At 53.5% G+C, this 20742-nt stretch overlaps 2 protein-coding genes across 2 annotated transcripts in view; one reads left to right on the forward strand and one right to left on the reverse strand.

Annotated features, from left to right (window-relative positions):
- Positions 1 to 607: 607 nt before the first annotated feature.
- Positions 608 to 3938, reverse strand: LOC150059368 (testis-specific serine/threonine-protein kinase 5-like). Its single transcript, XM_090338760.1, has 8 exons — positions 2966 to 3938; positions 2541 to 2648; positions 2149 to 2351; positions 2019 to 2074; positions 1557 to 1689; positions 1363 to 1478; positions 947 to 1078; positions 608 to 859 (listed from the first exon to the last, which is right to left on the reverse strand). The coding sequence occupies exons 1-8, from the start codon at positions 3167 to 3169 to the stop codon at positions 666 to 668; spliced, it is 1146 nt and encodes a 381-aa protein (XP_090194886.1). The 5' UTR covers positions 3170 to 3938; the 3' UTR covers positions 608 to 665.
- A 5909-nt stretch (positions 3939 to 9847) lies between these two features.
- Mroh1 (maestro heat like repeat family member 1) overlaps positions 9848 to 20742 on the forward strand; it is a 49986-nt gene continuing 39091 nt past the window's right edge. Inside the window, exons 1-6 of the mRNA XM_090339587.1 lie at positions 9848 to 9977; positions 12474 to 12552; positions 15578 to 15723; positions 16797 to 16928; positions 17305 to 17467; positions 17680 to 17778. Coding sequence (XP_090195713.1) covers positions 9966 to 9977; positions 12474 to 12552; positions 15578 to 15723; positions 16797 to 16928; positions 17305 to 17467; positions 17680 to 17778 — 631 coding nt within the window. The 5' untranslated portion in view covers positions 9848 to 9965. The remainder of the gene's footprint in view (positions 9978 to 12473; positions 12553 to 15577; positions 15724 to 16796; positions 16929 to 17304; positions 17468 to 17679; positions 17779 to 20742) is intronic.

Consider the following 20742-nt stretch of genomic DNA (forward strand, 5'->3'; position numbering starts at 1 on the left):
ACTGGGGCTTAAACTCAGGGTCTGGGTGTGCCCTTTAGCTTTTTCACTTAAGACTGGAGCTCAGCTACTTGAGCCACAGCTTTACTTCCAGCCTTTTTTTTGTCCTTGTTGTCATCTTTTCGTAGTAATCATCATTATCATCATTGTCATCACTGTTGGTCATGTGACTTAAACTCTGGGCCTGGGTGCTGTCTCTGAGCTCTTCAGCTCAAAGCTACTGCCCTACCCCTGGGGCCACAGTGCCACTTTCTGTTTTCTAGTGATTAATTGGGGATAAGAGTCTCAAGGTCTCTAGTGCAGGGCCTGGCTTTGAACAGCGATCCTCAGATGTCAGCCTCCTGAGTAGCTGGGATTACAGATTTGAGCCACTGCACTCAGCTTACTTCCGGCTTTTGGTGAGTCTCACACTTTCCTATGTAGGCTCCCTTCAAACCACAATCTTTAAATCGCAGCCTCCTGAGTAGCTGGGATTACAGGTGTGAGCCACTGGCACCCAACCCACACCTCATTTTTCCTCAGATAGCTCCGTCCTTAGTTCCATAGAATAAACATTTTATCTGCCCCCCCACCCCCGCCTCCTGCCCCCAGTCGCCTGGGCTGTGCCCAGGCCTGCTCTTGGTGGAGAGCGTGGAGGGTGCAGAGAAGCAGCCGCCTGGTGTCACTCCTTACTGAGCTGCCTGCCATGGTGCTTTGCAGCCTCTTTCCGGGACTGGGGCAGGCCTCCAGAGTGCCAGCTCTGAGCTGCTCCCCTTGGGGCGGGCTACTGCGGGGGGCACAGCACTTCCTGCTGCTTCAGGTACAGCAAGTCTGGCTCTGGGTTGTCCTGGGACGCTGGGGTCCTGGGAACTAGTCTGTTGGTCTGCGTCACAGCATAGCAAGGGTCAGGGGAAGCAAAGGGCCCTCCTGCCCACTGCCCCGAACTCCTCACCCATGGGCCATGTTGCACCTGGCGTCTTGTGGAGTGTGCAGAAGAGTGCGTGTCCCGCAGGCAGCATCCAGCGGTGAGCGGCTACCTGCTGCAGGTCCAGGCGTGCACAGGGGCGCAGCTGAAGCAGCCCCCGGATCAGGTCCCGGCATTCTGTGAGGAGGGCTTATGGCCGTGACCTGCTCCCCACCAGCTGCCCCTGCCCATACCCACCACTACCAGCAGTGCTGGCCACCTGGCTAGGTTGGTCCCGGCAAAGGGTAGAGACCACCTGTGTATCAAGCATGCAGCGTGGTGTTCAACGAGCCAGCCCCACTCCCAGCTGCTTTTCTCCAGTCTGAATGAATGCTCGGCCATGGAATAGTTCTTCCGCCGCCCTGGTCTCTTGCTGCTCTCCAGGCCAGAGAGGGCTTGGGAGGGACTTGGGGGCTGCTCACCAGGGGACAGGCCCCGCTGGAAGGTGGGGCCGCGGCGCATCAGATGCAGCATGCGGTGGGGCTGGCGCTCCTTGAAGGGCAGCTTCCCTGACACCATGGCGTGGAGGACGATGCCCCTGGGGACATGGCGCCCTCAGGGTGCTGCCCCTTCCCAGCCCTCCCTTGCCTTCTGTGGGACGCCCCGAGGCACTCACAGGCTCCACAGGTCGGCCTGCTCACCCCTGTACTTCCTGCTCATGAGGATCTCGGGGGCCGTGTAGGCAACAGAGCCGCAGAAGGTGCTCAGCAGGGAGTTCTTGGGCCCTGAGCAGTTAGCAAACCCAAAATCTGCAAAGGGCATGCAGGCAGAGCAGCATGTGGACACGGGCCGGGGAGGACACGGGGGCCGGGGAGGACCGGCTCGGGAGGGGGTTCGTCTTCAGGGATGGCACAGAGAGAGCTGAAGGGGGAGGGATAGTCAGGCAGGGTTGGGCAGGAGGCATGTAAGGTTAGACCGGGCGTCTGGGCTATATGGCATTGGGTATAAGCAAGCCTCCGGGAGGCCTCAGGGTTAGGCCTAGATCAGAATGGAGGGTAGGGGCCTTTCTGGGACTGGTAAAATGGGAGCTGAAGCCTGGAGCTCAGAGTGGAGGGGACAAGGGAGGGTCCCAGCTCACCGGTCAGCTTGAGGAAGCCCTGGTCATCCAGCAGGATGTTCTCACACTTCAGGTCCCTGTGGGGAAGGGGAGAGGAGATGGGTCTGGGCTCAAGTGGGCAGGCAAGCGCAAGGGCAGGTTACACCCTCACCGGTGCACAATGCCGGCTTTGTGGCAGTGGGCCACGGCGCTGACCAGTTGCCAGAACAGCCTTCGGGCCTCCTCCTCCTCCAGGCCTGGGCGGCAGCGGTGGTTGGACACGGTATTGATGTGCTCCAGCAGATCACCTCGGGCCGCCAGCTCCAGGACCAGGTAGGAGCGCTGGCTGTTCTGATAGGTCTCGTACAGCTGTACCTAGCAGGTACATGGCACATCATCAGCCTCAGGGGCCAGGGGCCAGGGGTCTGGCAAGGGTACTGGATGCAGGATTGAGGATGAGATTGGGCCCTGAGTCCAAAGGTCAAAGGGAGGAACTGGGCAAGAGGCAAGGTCAGGGGTGCCATGGGGCCTGGGGAGGGTTGGGCAGGAGACATGGGGGCCCACCACGTTCATGTGTTTGTAGGTAGCATTGAGCGATGAGATCTCACGGGGTAGAAACTTCTGAGAGAACTCCACCGGAGCCTCAGACAGGGAGACAATCTTGATAGCCACCTGTAGGAAGTGAAGGCTGGATTCTGTGCAGGCCCCAATTCCTTTAATGATGCGCTGTGTCCCGCCTTATCTTTGTACACATTGCTGAAAAGCGGTGCCCTCCAGAGGGCAGTGCTGAGCTTTCCCCACCCATGTTCTGGGCACTGTGTTTGGGAGCAGGAAGTGGTCAGCCTGCCAGAGCCTGGAGAAACTGGAAGTAGCAGGATCTGGGAGGGAGGCTCTACAGAAGAGGTTGAGGCTGCTCCCTGGACTGCTGGGACCAGACTGGGGCACCTCAGGGAGCCCCACTGGGAAGGAAGGAGGTGTGCTTGCCTCACCATGGTGTGGTGCTTGCCCTGCAGGTCAGAGGACAGCTTGGGGTTGTGCTTGATGCGCTCATGGGTAGCATAGGCCAGGTACACTTTAGAGAAGGCCCCCGAACCAATCTTCTTGGAGGAGAGTAGGTAGCCATTGTTCATGCACTCTCGAACCTGGTCCATGAAGGTTCTTTGCTCCAATTTGCGCCTGCCACTGCCCTTCATGGAGAGCAGGGAGCCACGGAGGAGGGCTTGGTGGTCCAGTCTACTGTCAGTCTCACTTGGGGTACAGGCAGAGCTAAGGTCTGACTTGTTTCAGAGGGCAGGGACTGGGACAGCAGGGGGCCAGGTGGGACCTGCAACCCCCTCTTGGGGAAGTAGCCAAGTTTCTAAAGACTTGCTTGCTGGAGGTGAGGCTGAAAACGTGGGCTAGGAAGCTTAGGAGGGAGGCTAAAACAGCTGTGGACTAGGCAGGGAGAACAGGTTCTTGGGAACTGGGACAAGTTCTAGAATAGAAGGTTCTGGAGCAACACCAGCATTATGCCCTCAAAAAAGGCACGTCTTCTCAAGACCTCTGCCTCTGTGGACATCTGGTTTGGACAGGCCCTGTCTTGTGTGGTGGTCTTCTCTGTGAAATGTTGAACCCAATTCAAGGGCTAAAGTCAGAATAGTCTGCTGTGTGCCAGCCAGCATTTGGCGGGCCACAAAAAGCTTTTAAAGAAATAGGTGTGGGTGGGTGGGGGGAAGGTGGTGTGACCTAGTGGGGGAGTGTTTAGCAGGTTTGAAGTCCTGCATTTGATTCCCTCAGTACTACATAAACAGAAAAAGCTGGAAGTTGGTGCGTGGCTCAAGTGGTAGAGTACTAGCTTTAAGCAAAAGAAGCTCAAGGACAGTTCCCAGACCCTGAGTTCAAGCCCCAGGACTGACAAAACTAAAATTAAAAAGTCAGGCACACGCCTGTAATCCTAGCTACTCAGGAGGCTGAGATCTGAGAATCAAGGTTCAAAGCCAGCCCAGGCAAGAAAGTCCATGAGGCTCTTATCTCCAATTAACCGCCCAAAACCAGGAAGTCACACTGTGGCTCAAGTGGTGGAGTGCTAGCCTTGTGATAAAGAGCTCAGGGACAGTGGCCTAGGCCCAAAGTTCAAGGTCCATGACTGACCAAAAAAAAAAAAAAGAGGAAGAAGAAAAAGATGGGGCCAGGAGTGTGGCCTAGTGATAAAATGCTTGAACTTAGGGCCTGGGGTGCTGTTTCTGAACTTTTTCTCTGAAAACTAGTGCCCTGGGGCCAAGAGTGCAGCCTAGTGGTAGTGTGTTTGCCTAGCATGCTCAAAGCCCTGGGTTCAATTCCTTTGTACCACACACACAGGAAAAGCTGGAAGGGGGCCAGGAGTTTGGCCTAGTGGTAGAGTACTTGCCTAGCATGCATGAAGACCCGGGTTTGATTCCTTGGTACCACATACATAGAAAAAAGCCAGAAATGGTGCTGTTGCTCAAGTGGTAGAGCTTTAGCCTTGAGAAAAAGCCAAGGACAGTGCTCAGACCCTGAGCCCAAGCCCAGGACTGGCACATAAAAAAAGAAAAGAAAAAGCTGGAAGTAGTGCTGTGGCTCAAAGTAAAGGGCTGTCCTTGAGAAAGCTTAAGGACAGTACCCAGGTCCTAAGTTCAAGCCCTGGGACTGGCAAAACAAACAACTAGTGCTCTACCACTTTGAGCCACGGTGCCATTTCTGGTTTTCTGGTGGTGACACTGGAGACTTCCCTGCCCAGGCTGGCAGCAATCCTCAGCCTCTGGAGGAGCTAGGATTAATTGGTGTGAGCTATCTGTGCCTGGCTTGTCCAAACTAAGCTTTTATGCTCAAGGCCAGCACTTTCACTTGAGTTCAATTGGAGATGAGTCTCACAGATTTTCCTGCCTGGGCTGGGTCTGAACCATGGGCCTCAGACCTCCGCCTCATGAGTAGCTAGGGTTACAGGCAGGAGGGGCCTATGCCTGATCTTTTTTTTTCTTTCCCAGTCCTGGACTTGAACTCAGGGCCTGAGCACTGCCCTTGCACTTTTTCAAGGCTAGCACTCTACCACTTGAGCCTCAGCACCATTTCTGGCTTTTTTCTATGTATGTGATACAGAGGAATTGAACCTGGGTCTTTGTGCATGCTAGGCAAGCACTCTACCACTAGGCCAAACTCCCGACCCCCAGGACTATGATCTTTTAAAAATCACAGGGAGACTGGGAATGGGACTTACTGGTAGAATGCTTGCCTAGTAAACATGAAACCCTGGGTTGATTCCTTAGTACCACATAAAAAGAAAATAAGTTGGAAGTGATGCTGTGGCTCAAGTGGTAGAGCCCTAGCTTTGAACACAGAGGCTCAGAAACAGAGCTCAGGCCCTGAGTTCAAGCCCCAAGATTGGGGGGGTGGGAGAATCACAGGAGGTGGGCATTAGTGACTCATGCCAGTAATCCTAGCTATTCAGGAGGTGGAATGAGATCTGATGTTCAGATTTCAAAGCCAGCCCAGGTAGACAAACCCAAGACATCCTTACTGCTAATTAACCACCAAAAGGAGGAGGTGTGGCGCAGGTGGTAGGATGCCAACCTCGGCATAAAAGCCAAGCAAGAATGTGAAGCTCTACCAGGCCTGGTGGCTGACACCTGTCATCCTAGCTACTCAAGAGGCTGAGATCTGAGGATCTCTGTTCAAAGCCAGCCCAGGCACTAAAGTCCATGAGACTCTTATCTCCAATTAACCACTAGAAAACCAGAAGTAGGGCTGAGGCTGTAGGGGTAAGGTGGTAGCTTGGAGCTGAAGAGCTCAGGGACGACGCTTAGGCTCAGAGTTCAAGCCCCATGACTGACCAAAAAAAAAAAAAAAGGGAAGCCCTGATTTCAAGCCATAGTACAGGCACAAAAAGTAAATAAAAGGGCTGGGAGTGTGGCCAAGTTCTATTTCTCTTTACTACATACACAGAAAAGCCAGAAGTGGTGCTGCATCTCAAGTGGCAGAGCTCTAACCTTGAGAAAACCCCAGGACTGACTGGCGGGGGAAAAAAAAGTAAGTAAAATTAAAAACATGAGTCATGCCCAATATTCTTTTTTTTTTTTTTTTGCCAGTCCTGGGCTTGAGCTCAGGGCCTGAGCACTGTCCTTGGACTTTCTCAAGGCCAGAGCTCTACCACTTGAGCCTCAGCACCACTTCTGGCTTTTTTCTATGTATGTGGTATGGAGGAATCGAACCCGGGTCTTCGTGCATGCTAGGCAAGCACTCTACCACTAGGCCAAACTCCCGGCCCCCCCAATATTCTTTTACTCAGGCATTGCCTTTGTCTGGTTGGACAAGTGCCTGGAATATAGAAAATATAGGAACATTAGCATATATTTTTTTGCAAGTCCTGGGACTTGAACTCAGGTCCTGAGCATTGTCCTTGGGCTCCTTCAAGGTTAGAGCTCTACCACTCAAGCCACAGACCACTTCTGGCTTTTTCTGTGTATGTGATACCACGCAATCTGCAAGGTCCACCTGGAAGAAATGACTTCTTCCCTTGGCTTTCACCGCCCAGCACCTGTCATCCTGGCAGCTGGCATGCCTGGGGGCAGTGTGAGGTCCCCCAGTCTGAGGTATTGCCCTACCCTCTGAGATCACATGCACTTCTGCGGTCACACCTTCCCCCTATATCGTCTCTCACTTCCCACCATAAGCTCTGTTGCTGCTCGCGACTCCATCTTGGCAGGAGTCTGCTCTTTCCTGAACTGCGTGGAGGCAGACCTGACAGGACTGAACCGAGGGCTTTATGCATACTAGGCAAATACTCTACCACTGGGCCATGCTCCTGCTCCCAGCTAGCCTTTATTCTGTGTAACCCAACCAGGAAGACTGCTCCAGTGATTGATTAAGTTTTGGCCAGTCCTGGTCTTGAGCTCAGGGCCTGGGTACTGTCCTTGGGTTTTCTCAAGGCTAGAATCCTACCACTTGAGCACTGGATTTTTCTTTTGTTTTCTTTCTTTCTTTCTTTTGTGGGTCATGGGGCTTGAATTGTCCCTGAGCTCTTCAGCTCCAGGCTACCGCCCTATCCCTGGGCTGGGCATTGTCCCTGAGCTCTTCAGCCCAAGGCTATCCCCCTACCCTGGAGCCATAGCCCCACTTCCCCATTTTCTAGAGGTTACTTGGAGATAAAGAATTTCAGGTCCTTTTGTGCCTGGTCTGGCTTTGAACCTTGATCCTCAGATCTCAGTCTCCTGGGTAGCAAGGATTACAGGCCTGAGCTATTGCACCTGGCCCTTCTGGCTTTTTCTATGCATGTGATATCGAGGACTTGAACCTGGGTCTTTGTGCAAGCACTAGGCCAAACTCCCAGCCCTGTTCCGGTGATTTATGTGGGTTGGTAACTTAAGAATTAGGACTATGATGGTAGGAGTCAGGTGAGTGGCACAGGCAGTTGTCACCTCTACAACTAGGGATTAAAAGGCAAAGTCATGTGGCCCTGGCCAGCAGTGGCAGTGCCACTGATCTGCTGCTGTCCAGTCATGGAACCCATGCTTTCCCATGTCTCCCTACTCACTGATCCCCAGCTATGCCAGAACCCAACTAGAAGCTGAAGGGGTTTCAGCTGCAAGACGACAGGCAAGGCCCAGAACAGTCCAGCTCTGTCCACTCTTCCCTGCAGTCTTCATCCTCCTCCTCTTTGCACCTTTATGAACCAACTCCAAGGAACTTCACTATCACTGTGAATACGTGAATGCGTGAGCGCGTGCGTGCTGGGTCTTGAATGCAGAGGCTCGGACACTTCACCACTGAGCCACACTGCCACCTCTGCCGGGGCTCGAATGCAGAGGCTCGGACACTTCGCCACCGAGCCACACTGCCACCTCTGCTTCCTGCCGGTCAGCGGGGCCCAGGCGTCTCCAGCTGTGCGCTGCAGGGCCAGCAGCACAGCGGCACCCGCCAGGTCCCTATCTGCACAACACCCCACATCCGTTTCCGTTCCTCTCCGGGCTCCACCCTCACGACAGAACAGCCTCGAATCCCCCGAGGGGAAACAGGTTCCCGTGTCTGCAAGGCCCCCGCGACCGCCGCCGGCCGCCGCCTCCCGCGCGGCGCTCTCCCTCCTGGCGGCGGAATGCCACGCTCCGCGGTTCGTGCGTGGCCTCCCGGTCCCCCGCCTCCAGCTCCCGTCGGGCCGGCCGGGCGGGCGGCGCGGACACGCGTGCACAGGGCCTGTTGTCTCGCGTGCGTTTGAGCGCCACGCGGCCGCCGGCTCCGGGCGCGGGAAGCGTGGGCCGGGCCCGAATTCCCTGGGTGAGCACGCACCGGACCCAGAGCCGGCTGCGAAGGCGGCGTCCGCGCCGACGGCGCCCGGCACTCGGCCCCGCCCGCGACCCCAACAGTCAGGTACGCCGGTCACGAGACGGCCGGAGGAGCGCGCGCCGAGTCTCCGCGCAACGTCGCGCTTGGGGGCGGAGCGCGGCTGGCGGCTGGCCTGAGGGCTGTGAATGCGACCAATGAGCATTCAGATCGCGGGGGGGCGGGACCATCCTGCCGCGCGCCGCGTCGCGGTTGGTCAGAGCGCTGCGAGGGCGGGCTTGTCACGAGGGCCCGCCTACTCAGGGCTGCGAAGGGCCGGGAGGGCGGCGCCCGGGCCGGAGGAGCCGCGGTCCCTCAGGTAAACGGCGGCGGGGGACGCGCTTTCGCCGGCTCCGGGGACTCCGTCCCTTGGGAAGTCTGACCGGCGAGCCCGGGGACAGACTCTCTTGCCGAGCTGCACGGGAAGTCGAGTCCGGGGCGCTTTTCCAAGGTCAGCGGGCCAGCTCCGGGAGCACCCGGGAGTCTTGGGCCGGGGCCCGCCCTGCCCTTCGCGCCGGGGCGCCCAGAGCCTCGGGGCCGAATGGGCCGCGTCATACCCGGAAGGGAGACCCGGGAGCTGGAGACCCAGTTCTTCCTCGGCGCGTGGCTCGGGTCTTCGTCCCTGCCTCGCGGGGCGCCGGGCCCACGGCCCGCCCCTCCCGGGAGCTCGGTGGGCCCCGCGCCCCGACCCCCGCCCCTCCCGGAGCTCGGTGGGCCCCGCGCCCCGACCCCCGCCCCTCCCGGGAGCTCGGTGGACCCCGCGCCCCGACCCCCGCCCCTCCCGGGAGCTCGGTGGGCCCCGCGCCACGACCCCCGCCCCTCCCGGAGCTCGGTGGGCCCCGCGCCCCGACCCCCGCCCCTCCCGGAGCTCGGTGGGCCCCGCGCCCCGACCCCCGCCCCTCCCGGGAGCTCGGTGGACCCCGCGCCCCGACCCCCGCCCCTCCCGGGAGCTCGGTGGGCCCCGCGCCACGACCCCCGCCCCTCCCGGAGCTCGGTGGGCCCCGCGCCCCGACCCCCGCCCCTCCCGGGAGCTCGGTGGGCCCCGCGCCCCGACCCCCGCCCCTCCCGGGAGCTCGGTGGGCCCCGCGCCCCGACCCCCGCCCCTCCCGGAGCTCGGTGGGCCCCGCGCCCCGACCCCCGCCCCTCCCGGAGCTCGGTGGGCCCCGCGCCCCGACCCCCGCCCCTCCCGGAGCTCGGTGGGCCCCGCGCCCCGACCCCCGCCCCTCCCGGAGCTCGGTGGGCCCCGCGCCCCGAACCCCGCCCCTCCCGGAGCTCGGTGGGCCCCGCGCCCCGAACCCCGCCCCTCCCGGAGCTCGGTGGGCCCCGCGCCCCGACCTCTGGGCATGCGGAGGTTCCAGGGTCACAGTCTGGGAGGCCTGGTGGTCCCTAGTCCACTTCCTTCTCTCTGAGAAGCCGGGCCAAACCCTGGAAGTTGTAAAGCGAAGGCCACTGTGCTCCCAAGCGAATAATCGATCTAGAGCAAATTTATCCTGAGAGAAACGGATATCTTTGTGATCCAGAGTAGGCCACAAAGCTGGGCGTCAGGTGAGAGAGAGCAAGGTGGTGCTGAGCTCGAGCTGGCCCTCTGGACTTAGGTTTCTGGTTATCTGTAGCATCAGGGCTGCTCCTGCACACTTTCCTCCATTCTGCACACTTTAGGATCCCTTTTGCCAGCAAATCATGTGCAGTGAGGTAAGTACAGGAGATCTTGGTGGGGACAGAGGGGAGTGTGATCTAGAGTAGCTGTTGCAGTAGAGGAGGGCTTTGAAGGGCTTAGTGTGGGAGGCAGGACTACTTTAGAAGCGGGTGATGGGTAGGAGTGGAGAAGCTGGGAGGGAAGTGGAGGAACAGGTCACTGGTCCCGGTATAGCCAGTGAAGATGATGGAGGGAAAAGATAGATGAGGTTAGGGCTGGCAGGCAATGGGGAGTGGTGGCTCTGGCCTTCTAGGTAGAGAACCTTAGAAGATATGGGGTTGTGGGGGAGGCAAGGGCTGGAAACACTGTGAAAATCATTGGATAGTTGTAGGATAGTTCTTTGTGCATGTGTTTCTAATATGTTTACATATGGAGTCTGGGGTCTTCATTCCTGGGGTCATTCCCAGGAATGTGAACAGGGACCTCTGGGGTCAGAGGTGAATGACTTGAAGTTGAGCTATCTTCCCTTCAATCAATCAACCAACCAATCAGTCTATCTATTTAGTCCTAGGGCTTGAACTCAAGGCCTGGGCGCTTCTCAAGACTAGAGCTCTACCATTTCTGGCTTTTTCTATGTATGTGGAATCAAGGAATCAAACCCAAGTTTTGGTGCATGCTAGGCAAGCACTCTACCACTAGGCCAAACTCCCAGCCCCAAGTACATTTCTTTATGAACATTGTCACCTCATATCTCTTCTTTTGAGAAATAGCTACTCGTGTTCTTTATCCTAGGTCTATTAGTCATTTTGAGTTTTTCTAAAAGGTGGGAGATATAAATTGATGCTCATATTATTACATATGGATGTACAATTTTTTAGTAGTATATGTTGAAAGATTATACCTTCTCCAACAAATTACCTTTGTGCCTTTCTTAAAAATCAACTGGAAGGGGGCCAGGAATTCGGCCTAGTAGTAGAGTGCTTGCCTAGCATTTCCGAAACCCGTGTTTGATTCCTCGGTACCATATACACAGAAAAAAAAAACCAGAAAGCCAGATGCAGTGGGGCTTTGTACATGCTAGGCAAGCACTCTAACGCTGGGACACACTCCCAGCCCCCTGAAAGACTTTTACCTCCAATTAGCCACAGGAAAACTAGAAATGGAACTGGCTCAAGTAGTAAAGCACTAGCCTTGAGCAGAAGAGCTCAAGGGCAGTCCCCAGGTCCTGAGTTCAAATGCCAGGACTCACACACACTAAAACATCAATTGGAGGCTTTGCTGCCCAGGCTGGCTTTAGGCCATGATCTTCAAATCTCAACTTCCTGAATAAGTAAAATTACAGGTGTGAGCCATCACTGCCTGGCAAGTTTTCTACATTTTTTTTTTTTTTGCTAGTCATGGGGCTTGAACTCAGGGCCTGAGCACTGTCCTTGGGCTTTTCTCAAAGCTAGCACTCTGTCACTTGACCTACAGCACCACTTCCAGCTTTTTGTGTGTATGTGGTACCGAGGAATCAAACCCGGGTCTTTGTGCATGCTAGGCAAGCACTTTTACCACTATGCCAAACTCCCAGCCCAATGTTTTCTACTTTTGAAGACTCATATGGTCAGGGTTGGGTTTGTTTGTTTGTTTTTGGTTCAATGTAGGGCTTGAACTCAGGGCCTGGGTGCTGTCCTCGAGCTCTTTTGCTCACAGGTTGCACTCTAGCACTTTGAGCTACAGTTCTACTTCCAGTTAAAGCTTTGTTTTGTTTTTTTGTTTTTTCTAGTCCTGGGGCCTGAGCGCTGTCATTGAGCTTCTTTTGCTCAAGGCTAGCGTTTTGCCACTTGAACCACAGCATCATTTCTAGCTTTTTCTGTGTATGTGGTACCGAGGAATTGAACCCAGAGCTTTGTGCATGCTAGGCAAGCACTCTCCCACTGGGCCACACTCCCAGCCCCTGATCATGGCATTTTTTTCTTTATTTTTCCCTAGAATAAGTCAGGCAGGACTGATGGGTAGGAGGTGATCAGGGACGGAAGAAGCTGGTGGAATCATCAGAGAATAGAACATATTGGCATATGGTGATGCTGGCTGCTGTGCCAGAGTGGGCCAGTACTCCAACCTTCTAGATCCTTGGAGAACATGACATAGTCCTTGAGCATGACATTGTGCAGAGAAGAGGCCTCTGTATTCAAGGGCCTTTGCTCTCTGAAACCATACGTGGAAGTGGTGTGTAGAGGCTCAAGATGTTTGAAAGGCATGGTATCTTCTGCTAATATCATAGTGAAAGGAAGGTGCATTAGGTGGAAGAGCTGCCACCCTTGCAAGTACACAGAGTGCTTAGGTACCACCATGTGCCAGTCCTGGATGCACTGAGTACTGGTTCAGACATGAAGGGGAGCTGGGAGCTACCAGGGATCATGAAGCCTTCATTTCACCCTGAATGGCAAAGAAACTGGCAGAGCTATTTCCCAGGATGAATTTGCTTAAATTGTGTGTTTTGCACAAAACTAGTAATGTCCAAGAACTTGTGGAGGCTTTTGACTTAAATCCTGTGTTTGTTATATCAGGTGGGAGAGGAAGCTGCAGAGGTTCACACTGGGCAAGCAGAAGCTGAAACCGCGGAAATGACAGAATCCTATGTGAAGAGTGAGTGTGACACACCGGGGGGCTTAGGGAGGACTGCCTTCTGCCTTCTGGCTGTGTTGGATTTGAATCAAGAGAGGAGGGGTAGTATAGCAAGGCTGGGCACCACTGAGCAGGGGCGAAGTGCACCTGTCGGCACTGAATTTGAGACCCACATAAGTGTATGGTACTCAGAAATGTGATTTGCAGAAATCATTGTTGAGTAAATATGCTTTCTTCAAGTTTTCATTAAGAGAGAGAAGTAGATTAATTGTCTTAGTCTTTTGGACTGCTATATCAAAGTGTCTTATGGTGGGTAAATTATGAGCACTAGCAGTTTGTTTCAGGCAGTGCTGTGACTGGATGCTTCAAGTCCAGGTCCAGCAGATTGCTCATCTGGGGGGGCCTGGCTCTGCTTTGAAGATGATGTCTCTTGTCCTCGTCTCATGGAAGGGGGGATGGCAGGACTAAGGCACCCACTGACCCACTGAGCCCTTTTTTTTTTTCCCTTTTCATGCCAGTACTGGAGCTTGAACTTGGGGTCTGAGCATTAGTTTCTTAGCTTTTTCTGCTCAAGGCTGGTGCCCTGTCCCCTGAGCCACAACTCCATTACCAGCTCTTATCTCCATTTGGAGATAAGAGCCTCATAGACTTTCCTACCCTGTCTGGCTTTGAACCACAATTCTTAGATCTCAGCCTCCTGAATGACTAGGATTACAAATATGGTCCTTCAGTCCATCAGTGCTGGACTCACTCTCGACTCAGCCCCGCCCCCCCTTTTTTTTGCCAGTCCTGGGGCTTGAACACTTGCACTTGTTCAGTATCAGGAACCTCTTCCCCAAGGCTCCTTGAAGCAGAAGAGGCTTGTCCTACAGTTGGCAAGTGTACATGTGCCACTTCATCCATCCCAACATGGCTCTCACCCTGCCCTGCTCTGCCCTTGCTGGACAATGGCCACATCTGTTCCTTAATCTTCTTCAAAGCCAATCTCCACCTGTCAAGGTTCTAGTCCCTTGCAAGCCTCTAGCATCCCCTAAGCTCAGAGGACAAGACCAAGAATGGCCCTGACAGAGTCCCAAAATGTGTCTCATCTTTTGGTGAGAGCTTAGAGAAAAGCAGAACTGGCTCTCAATGAACTCCTGGCTCAGATTGAGGAGGTCACATCTCTACCAGGACTGTGTAAAAAGAGGTAAAGGTCTAAGGCTCCGGGATTCTTCACTAAGCCTGTGGCCCTTACTGGTAAAATTCACCCACTGCTCCCCGGGAAGCTACTTCAGCAGCTGTGATAATAGTTCCTGACAAAAGTCACATTGTGCCTTAAGCCACAGGGCAATGGCTTTGAAAGAGACTTTAGGGTGATGATGATTGTGAGAGTGGATGTCATTAGCGCCTTGTAAAAAGGGCTGAGTTAGCTGGGCGCGGTGGCTCAGGCCTGCAATCCTAACTACTCAGGAGGCTGAGTTCTGGCCTGTAATCCTAACCACTCAGGAGGCTGAGATCTGAGGATCGCAGTTCAAAGCCAGCCCAGGTACAGGCACTAAAAAATCCATGAGACTCTTATGTCCAATTAATCACCAAAAAAACCAGAAGTGGCCCTGTGGCTTAAGGGGACGGGTGGGAGCTCAAGGACAACACCCAGGTCATGGGGTAGGCAGGTAGTCTTAAGCTGAAGAGTTCAGGGATAGCACCCAGGCCCAGAGTTCAAGTCCTACAAGACACGCACACACAATAATAATAATAGGGCCGGGAGTTTGGCCTAGTGGTTAAAGTGCTTGCCTAACCTGCACGAAGACCCGGGTTCAATTCCTCGGTACCACATACATAGAAAAAAGCCAGAAGTGGTGCTGAGGCTCAGATGGTAGAGCTCTAGCCTTGAGAAAGTTCAAGGACAGTGCTCAGGCCCTGAGCTCAAGCCCAGGACTGGCAAAAAATAAATAAATAAATAAATAAAATAATAATGAAGGGCTGAGTTGATGGGGCTGTGAGCATAGCCTAGTGGTAGAGTGCTCGCCTCACATGCACAATGTCCTGGGTTCAATTCCTCGGTACCATATGTGCAGAAAAAAACAGAAATGTGGTTCAAGTGTCAGAGAGCTAGTCTCGAACAAAAAGTGTCCAAAGACCTGAGTTCAAGTCCCAGGATTGACAAAAAAAAGGGAGGGGGGGAGGCAGAAGGTTAGCCTAGTGGTAAAGTGCTTGCATAGCATACATGAAGACCTGAGTTCAATTCCTTGCTACCATATACGTAGAAAAAGCCAGAAGTAGTACTGTGGCTCAAGTGGTAGAGCCCTAGCCTCGAGAAAGTCCAGAGACAATGCTCAGGCCCTGAGCCCAAGCCCAGGACTGACAAAAAAAAAAAAAAAAAAAAATGCACCTTAGGGCACTGGCAGTTTGGCCTAGTGATGCATGAAGACCTGCGTTCAATTCCTCAGTACCACATACACTTCTGGCTTTTTCTGTGTATATGGCCAAAATCCCTACCCTGTGGCTGTGACTTTACTGCTTGCTTCCAGTGCCTCTGTTCGCTTCTGCCTGCCTAGACACTACATTTAGGAGCTGGATTGTAGTGGATCCAGCCCGTTTTGAGCACAGAGTTTCAGGGAACCTTCCCCAAGAGATTCATTTATATAGGTTCTTAAAGCATGGTGGGTCTGGCAGTCCTGGCAGATGACCTGATGGCATGGCTTGTGAGTGTTCATCCAGAAGGTGCACCTTATCCTTTCTGACAGGGCATAATGACCTTAATCATATATCCCAGGAACTCACTTTCTCAGTAGCAGTCAGATTGGGGTGTGGTGTGGCCAGTTCAGACAAGGGCGTGGGCTCCTGTGAAGGAAGGCAGCAGTAGTTGAACATGGCTGGGGACATAAGGTCTGGCTACTGTGCAAGGTGGCCAGGGCCACTGGGCCCTGAGGCATGGTGGGTGGTGGTGGTGCGGGAAGTTGCCACCCCTCACAGGCTGATGGGTCTCAGTTTCAGGGATGGATGCTGTAGTGTAACGTGAAGGCCTCTCAGGTCTCAGCACACTGGTTGGGCTTTGTCTCTGCAGAACTGTCTTTCACCCTGCTGGAAGCCATCACTGACAAGGCCCCTGTGGTACAGGAGCAAGTCTGCAGTGCCCTGTGCTCCATTGGAGAGGCACAGCCAGAGGAGATGCTCCATGCTTGTGAGACGTACTTGCGGCAGCATGAAAAGGTACCTCTCTCCTTAGTGACAGCAGTGTTGGGAGCAGCACCATGTCCAGATTGGGAAGAGTTGGAGAGAGGAGTAAAGGGTTGGATGCCTACTCAGACTGTTAGCAGACTCTCCCTTGAGGTGTGGTGCTTTAGAGTAATGACAGTTTTGGTCTTTTTTTTTTTTTTTTTTTTGTAGTCCTGGGGATTGAACTCAAGGCCTGGGCACTGTCCTTGGGTTTTCTCAAGGCTAGAGTTCTACCCCTTGAGCCACAGCACCACTTCTGGCTTTTTTCTATGTATGTGAAGCCAAGGAATGAAACAGGGGTTTCATGCACTCTACCACTAGGCTACACTCCCAGCACCCATTTTCTTTCTTTCTTTCTTTTCTTTTTTTTTTGGTGGGTTGTGGGGCTTGAACTCAGGCTGGGTGCTGTCCCTGAGCTCTTCAGCTCAAGGCTACCGCCCTACCTCTGGGTCTGGGTGTTGTCCCTGAGCTCTCAAGGCTACCACCCTACCCTTGAGCCCAGCCCCACTTCCTGTTTTCTAGAGGTTAATTGGAGATATGAGTCTCAGAGTCCTTTTGCCAGGCTGTCCTTTTGTCAGGAGATCTCATCCTCCTGAGTAGCTAGGATTACAAGTGTGAGCCACTGTGCCTGTCTTCTCTCTGTCTCTCTGTCTCTCTGTCTCTCTGTCTCTCTCTCTTTCTTTTTAGGTTAGTTGTGGGGCTTGAACTTTGGGCCTAGATGCTGTCTCTGAGCTCTTCAGCTCAAGGCTAGTACTCTACCACTTTAAGCCACAGCACCACTCATTTTCATTTTTTCTAGATTAATGCTATGCCCTGTATTTCCAAAAGTGATGACCATCTTTATCTTCCATGAGAAGAGGCTCCCAGGGAGCCCTGCTGAGGAGCCTATGACTCCTCGGTACCACCCACATAGGAAAAGCTGAAAGCGGTGCTGTGGCTTACGTGGTAGAGCTCTAGCCTTGAGAGAGCCCTAGGACTGGCAAAACCAAACCAAACCAAAAACAGATACGCAGATTGCATGGTTGTGGCTCAAGTCTTAAGACCTTCCCAATTGCTTCTCTCCTCAGCTAGCCCATCCTTACCGTGCGATGGTTCTGAGGGCCATGGAGACAGTCCTGAGCAGCCATGTCCCCAAGCTGGACAGAGACACAGCCAGCATGGTCATCCTCCTGGCTTCCAGTGAGATGACCAAGACAAAGGTATGGGCCTCCAGCTGGGCAGGCTTAGTCTTGCTGTCAGAAGGGCAGTTCCTTGCCTTGCCATCTGCCTCAGATCATCTGCAACAGAGCTTGTGTCTGCCTGGCAAAGGCCAGCAGTTTTCAGAGACAGTAGCGGAAGCAGAGAATGAAGTACCTAACCTTTTAGGGCAAGTATACAAAATCAGAGCTGGGAGCTCAGGCCAGGTAGGGTATGGGGTATCCCACCTCTCCCTTGGAGGGGAGGCTGGGCTGGGCGGCCTCTCTGATGTGCATTCATGGGGACAGTGGGGCAGGATGGTTTATCCTTGGCAGTCTTGCTTGTGCCTCTTGGAAAGACCCAGGGGAAGTTCTATGCCATGATTCTTTTTGGGTACAGGAACTAGGCTGTGACTGGCAGCAGGCTGCAAGCAATGTCCTGGTGGCTGTGGGGAAGCAGTTTGTCAACCAAGTGATGGAGGAGCTTCTCAGGAGGTTCCAGCCTGGGGTTCTGCCTCACTGCTCAGTGCTACAGACACTTGCCAGCCTCTCGGTGTCCAATGGTAGGTACCAACTTTCTGCTGGCCTCTTGGTGTCCCTAGTGGGTGTGAGAGCCCCTGGGCACCAATTGGCTGTCTCAGCAGGTCTGCTTCCTGCTCGGGCCAGCAGCTGTGTGAGGGGTGTGGGTGGAGTCCTGTGAGCCTTCTCCTTTTGCCGTTCTGAGGAGGGCAGGATTATCTGTGCCCGAGGCCCATTTGAAACTCTTCTCTTGTAGTATTTGGCATGGTTCCCTTCCTGCCATCTATCCTGAGTACCATGCTGCCCATGCTGAGCATGGCAAAGCAGGACGCGATGAAGGTGGTGTTCTGTTGCGGTAAGTCAGTGGAACATTTTCTATTCCTGGGACCTCTGTGGGGGTGATGCATGAGAAATGCCTGTTGTGGTGGACATGGGCTGTACAGTAGGCAAAGGAAGGCAGGTAGCCAGTTGGACAGAGGGTCTTTCCTTGAATGAGCCACTGACAGACTCACAGACTGACCTTGGGGCACAATCTTCAATGTCTCTTTTCATTTCCAGCTGTCAAGGTGACCATTTTCTTGGTGTCTTAAAAAGGTGGTATAGAGTGCTGGGAGTTTGGCCTAGTGGTAGAGGGCTTGCCTAGCATGCACAAAGACCCAGGTTTGATTCCTTGGTACCACTTACATAGAAAAAGCCGGCTCACTTGCCTTGGGGAAAGCCCAAGGACTGTGCTCAGGCCCTGAGTTCAAGCCCCAGGACTGGCAAAAAAAAAAAAAAAAAGAAAGAAAGGTGGTATACAGAATCTATCTTTACTTTCCTCTAGTCCCTGAATTGTCACACCCTTGAGGCTAGCCTTCTGTGTGCTGATAGGGCACACAGGCATGTCACAACATGGGCCTTATAGCAGTAGGCAAGAGAGGCCACTAGGGATGGCGGTTTATGCTTCTTGCTGAAGAAGGGAGTAGAGGGTTCCCTTTGTAGCAGGTAAGGATTTGAGGCCCTAGGTGGTGCCTTGTGGAGAGATGTCCCTAGATCTCAGCTCCTTATTCAAGCCCAGCCCTCCTGAGCAGTTCGTTAGACGATTCCCTTTCTTGAGCTAAGCCTGAGGGTCCAGGCCTATAATTATAACTGCGTGGAAAGCAGCTAGATTGGATGATCAGAGGCTAGCCCAGGCAAAAGTGTTTTCAAGGCTTTATCTTGACCAATGGCTACACACAGTGCTGTGAACTTGTCTTCCCAACAGCATGGGGAAGTGAAAGTTACCTTGAATGAACATCCCCCACAAGGGGCTGGTCGAGTGACTCAAGTGGTAGAGCACCTGCCTTGCGAGTGTAAGGAGGCCCAAATTCCAGCCCTAGTATCCCTCCCCTCCCCATATACACTCACACATATACAGAAAAAATTCCCACCCTCTTCTCCTGTGATGGTGTGGAGCTTGGTGACTAGGAGGGTCCTGAGTTTTATAGAAGAGGGGTGAGGAGGTGGCCTGGGGCCTGCCCCAACTCCAAATAGCCTGGGTATGGGGTCCTTTGTCCCCTCGCAGTGGCCCCAGTTCCTGCTATCCCCACCTCATGGCCCTGGAGCTGTCATCCTCTCCCCCTACTCCCTTACGCGCTCATCTGTGGAGACTTCCCTCCCTCTTTCTGTTTGTGGCTGTGAGCAGGGTCGGGGAGGTAGACTTGACTTGTTGACCTGCTTGACTTTTTTTTTTTAACATAAATATGGTTATTTTTTGAAGAACTTGCATTCATGTCAGGGAAACAAGGCAGTTGACAAGCAGATACAGCCTGTCAGGGGGCTGTTTTTGTGGAGTCAAGAAAGCAGTATGGCTGGATGGTGGTGGCTCATACCTATAATCCTAGCTACTCAAGAGGCTGAGGTCTGAGGATGATGGTTCAAAGCCTGTCCAGGCAGGAAAGTCCATGAGATTCTTATCTCCAATTAACAGAAGCCCAGAAGCAAAACTGGCTCAAAGTGGTAGAGTAATAACTTTGAGCCAAAGAGCTCAGGGACAGCTCCCAGGTCTACAGTGGAAGCCCTACAACCACCAACAACAAAAGAAACGGAGAGTGAGGGCAGGAAGTCCTGGCTACTGAAAAGAGTCTATCACTGAAAATGCAGAGTGCTGCAGAAAACATTCCTGGAACAATCAAGCTGCACTCAGAAAGTTGGAGTGTAACACCGAGTCATTTGGGGGTCCCTAAACCCCCCAGTAACAGAATCACCAGCACTCAGTGAACCAAGCGAGGAGTCAGTTGGATAGCAGCAGCACAGCAGCGACTTTCCACCTTCAGGCTGCTAGAGTAGTCCCGACTTTCCATGGGGCTGAGCAAGTGGAGAGAATTTGTGCCGCGTGCTGATAGTCCTGATAGTGCTGTAGCTAGAAGTTAAGGGTTGGGGCTCAAATGGAAGGACTTCCTTCTTCACCCGCTGCTTTCTCTGAGAATGGGGGCCATGAGGAGGAGCTTTGTCCACAACATTGCCCCTCTGCCCTCACTCACTTCTTCATCACGTCCAGCTTGGTGTTGTGTGAGGCTGTAGGAATGTCACCTGCTTGGCCCTCCTCTAAGGGCTGGGAGTTTGGCTTAGTGGTAGCGTGCTTGCCTAGCATGCACTCAGATTTGATTCCTCGGTACCACATACATAGCAAAAAGCCAGAAGTGGTGCTGTGGCTCAAGTGGTAGAGCCCTAGCCTTGAGAAAGTCCAGGGACAGTGCTCAGGCCCTGAGCCCAAGCCTAGGACTGGCAAAAAAAAAGAAAAAAAGAAAGAAAAGAAAAAGCAGTGGAGAAGTAACTTATGTAGTAGAGCCAGCAGCTGAGAAAGCCAGCCAAGTGGATGTGAGGTCCTGAGTTCAAACCCCAGAATTGTCAAAAAGGAAAAAAAAAAAAAACCTCTTAAAATCTAACTGCTGGTTTGTGTGTGTGTGGTTCTTTTTCTGGCAATTTGATGGCATATTACTTGGAAAAGGTTTCCTGCTGCTGAGGATCTGGTTGTTCTTATCCAGCTGAAAAGGGAATTGTGGGGCCCATGGAGGGCTCAGGACAAGCTAGGTTCTCCGGTCTAAGTATGTATCCCCATGGTTCATTCCTGTGACAGAAGGTTCAGGCTTGTCCTTCCTGTTGGACTGTGTGGGTGGGTCCCTGGCAGAAGCCTCACAAGGGAGCTGATTTAGAAAGTCCTAGAGGGTGGCCAGTGTTCTGCAGAAGTCAGCTGAAGCCGTGGACCTGGGTGCTGGCTGAGGAAAGCTGAGATTCTACTGTAGGCATAGAACACCGTCAGTCATCATCACATGCATGTCAACTTGGCACAGAGCTACTC

Source organism: Megascapheus bottae, chromosome 9 (assembly GCF_031878675.1).
Source record: "Megascapheus bottae isolate mThoBot1 chromosome 9, mThoBot2.hap1, whole genome shotgun sequence".
NCBI classification, from domain to species: Eukaryota; Metazoa; Chordata; class Mammalia; order Rodentia; family Geomyidae; genus Megascapheus; species Megascapheus bottae.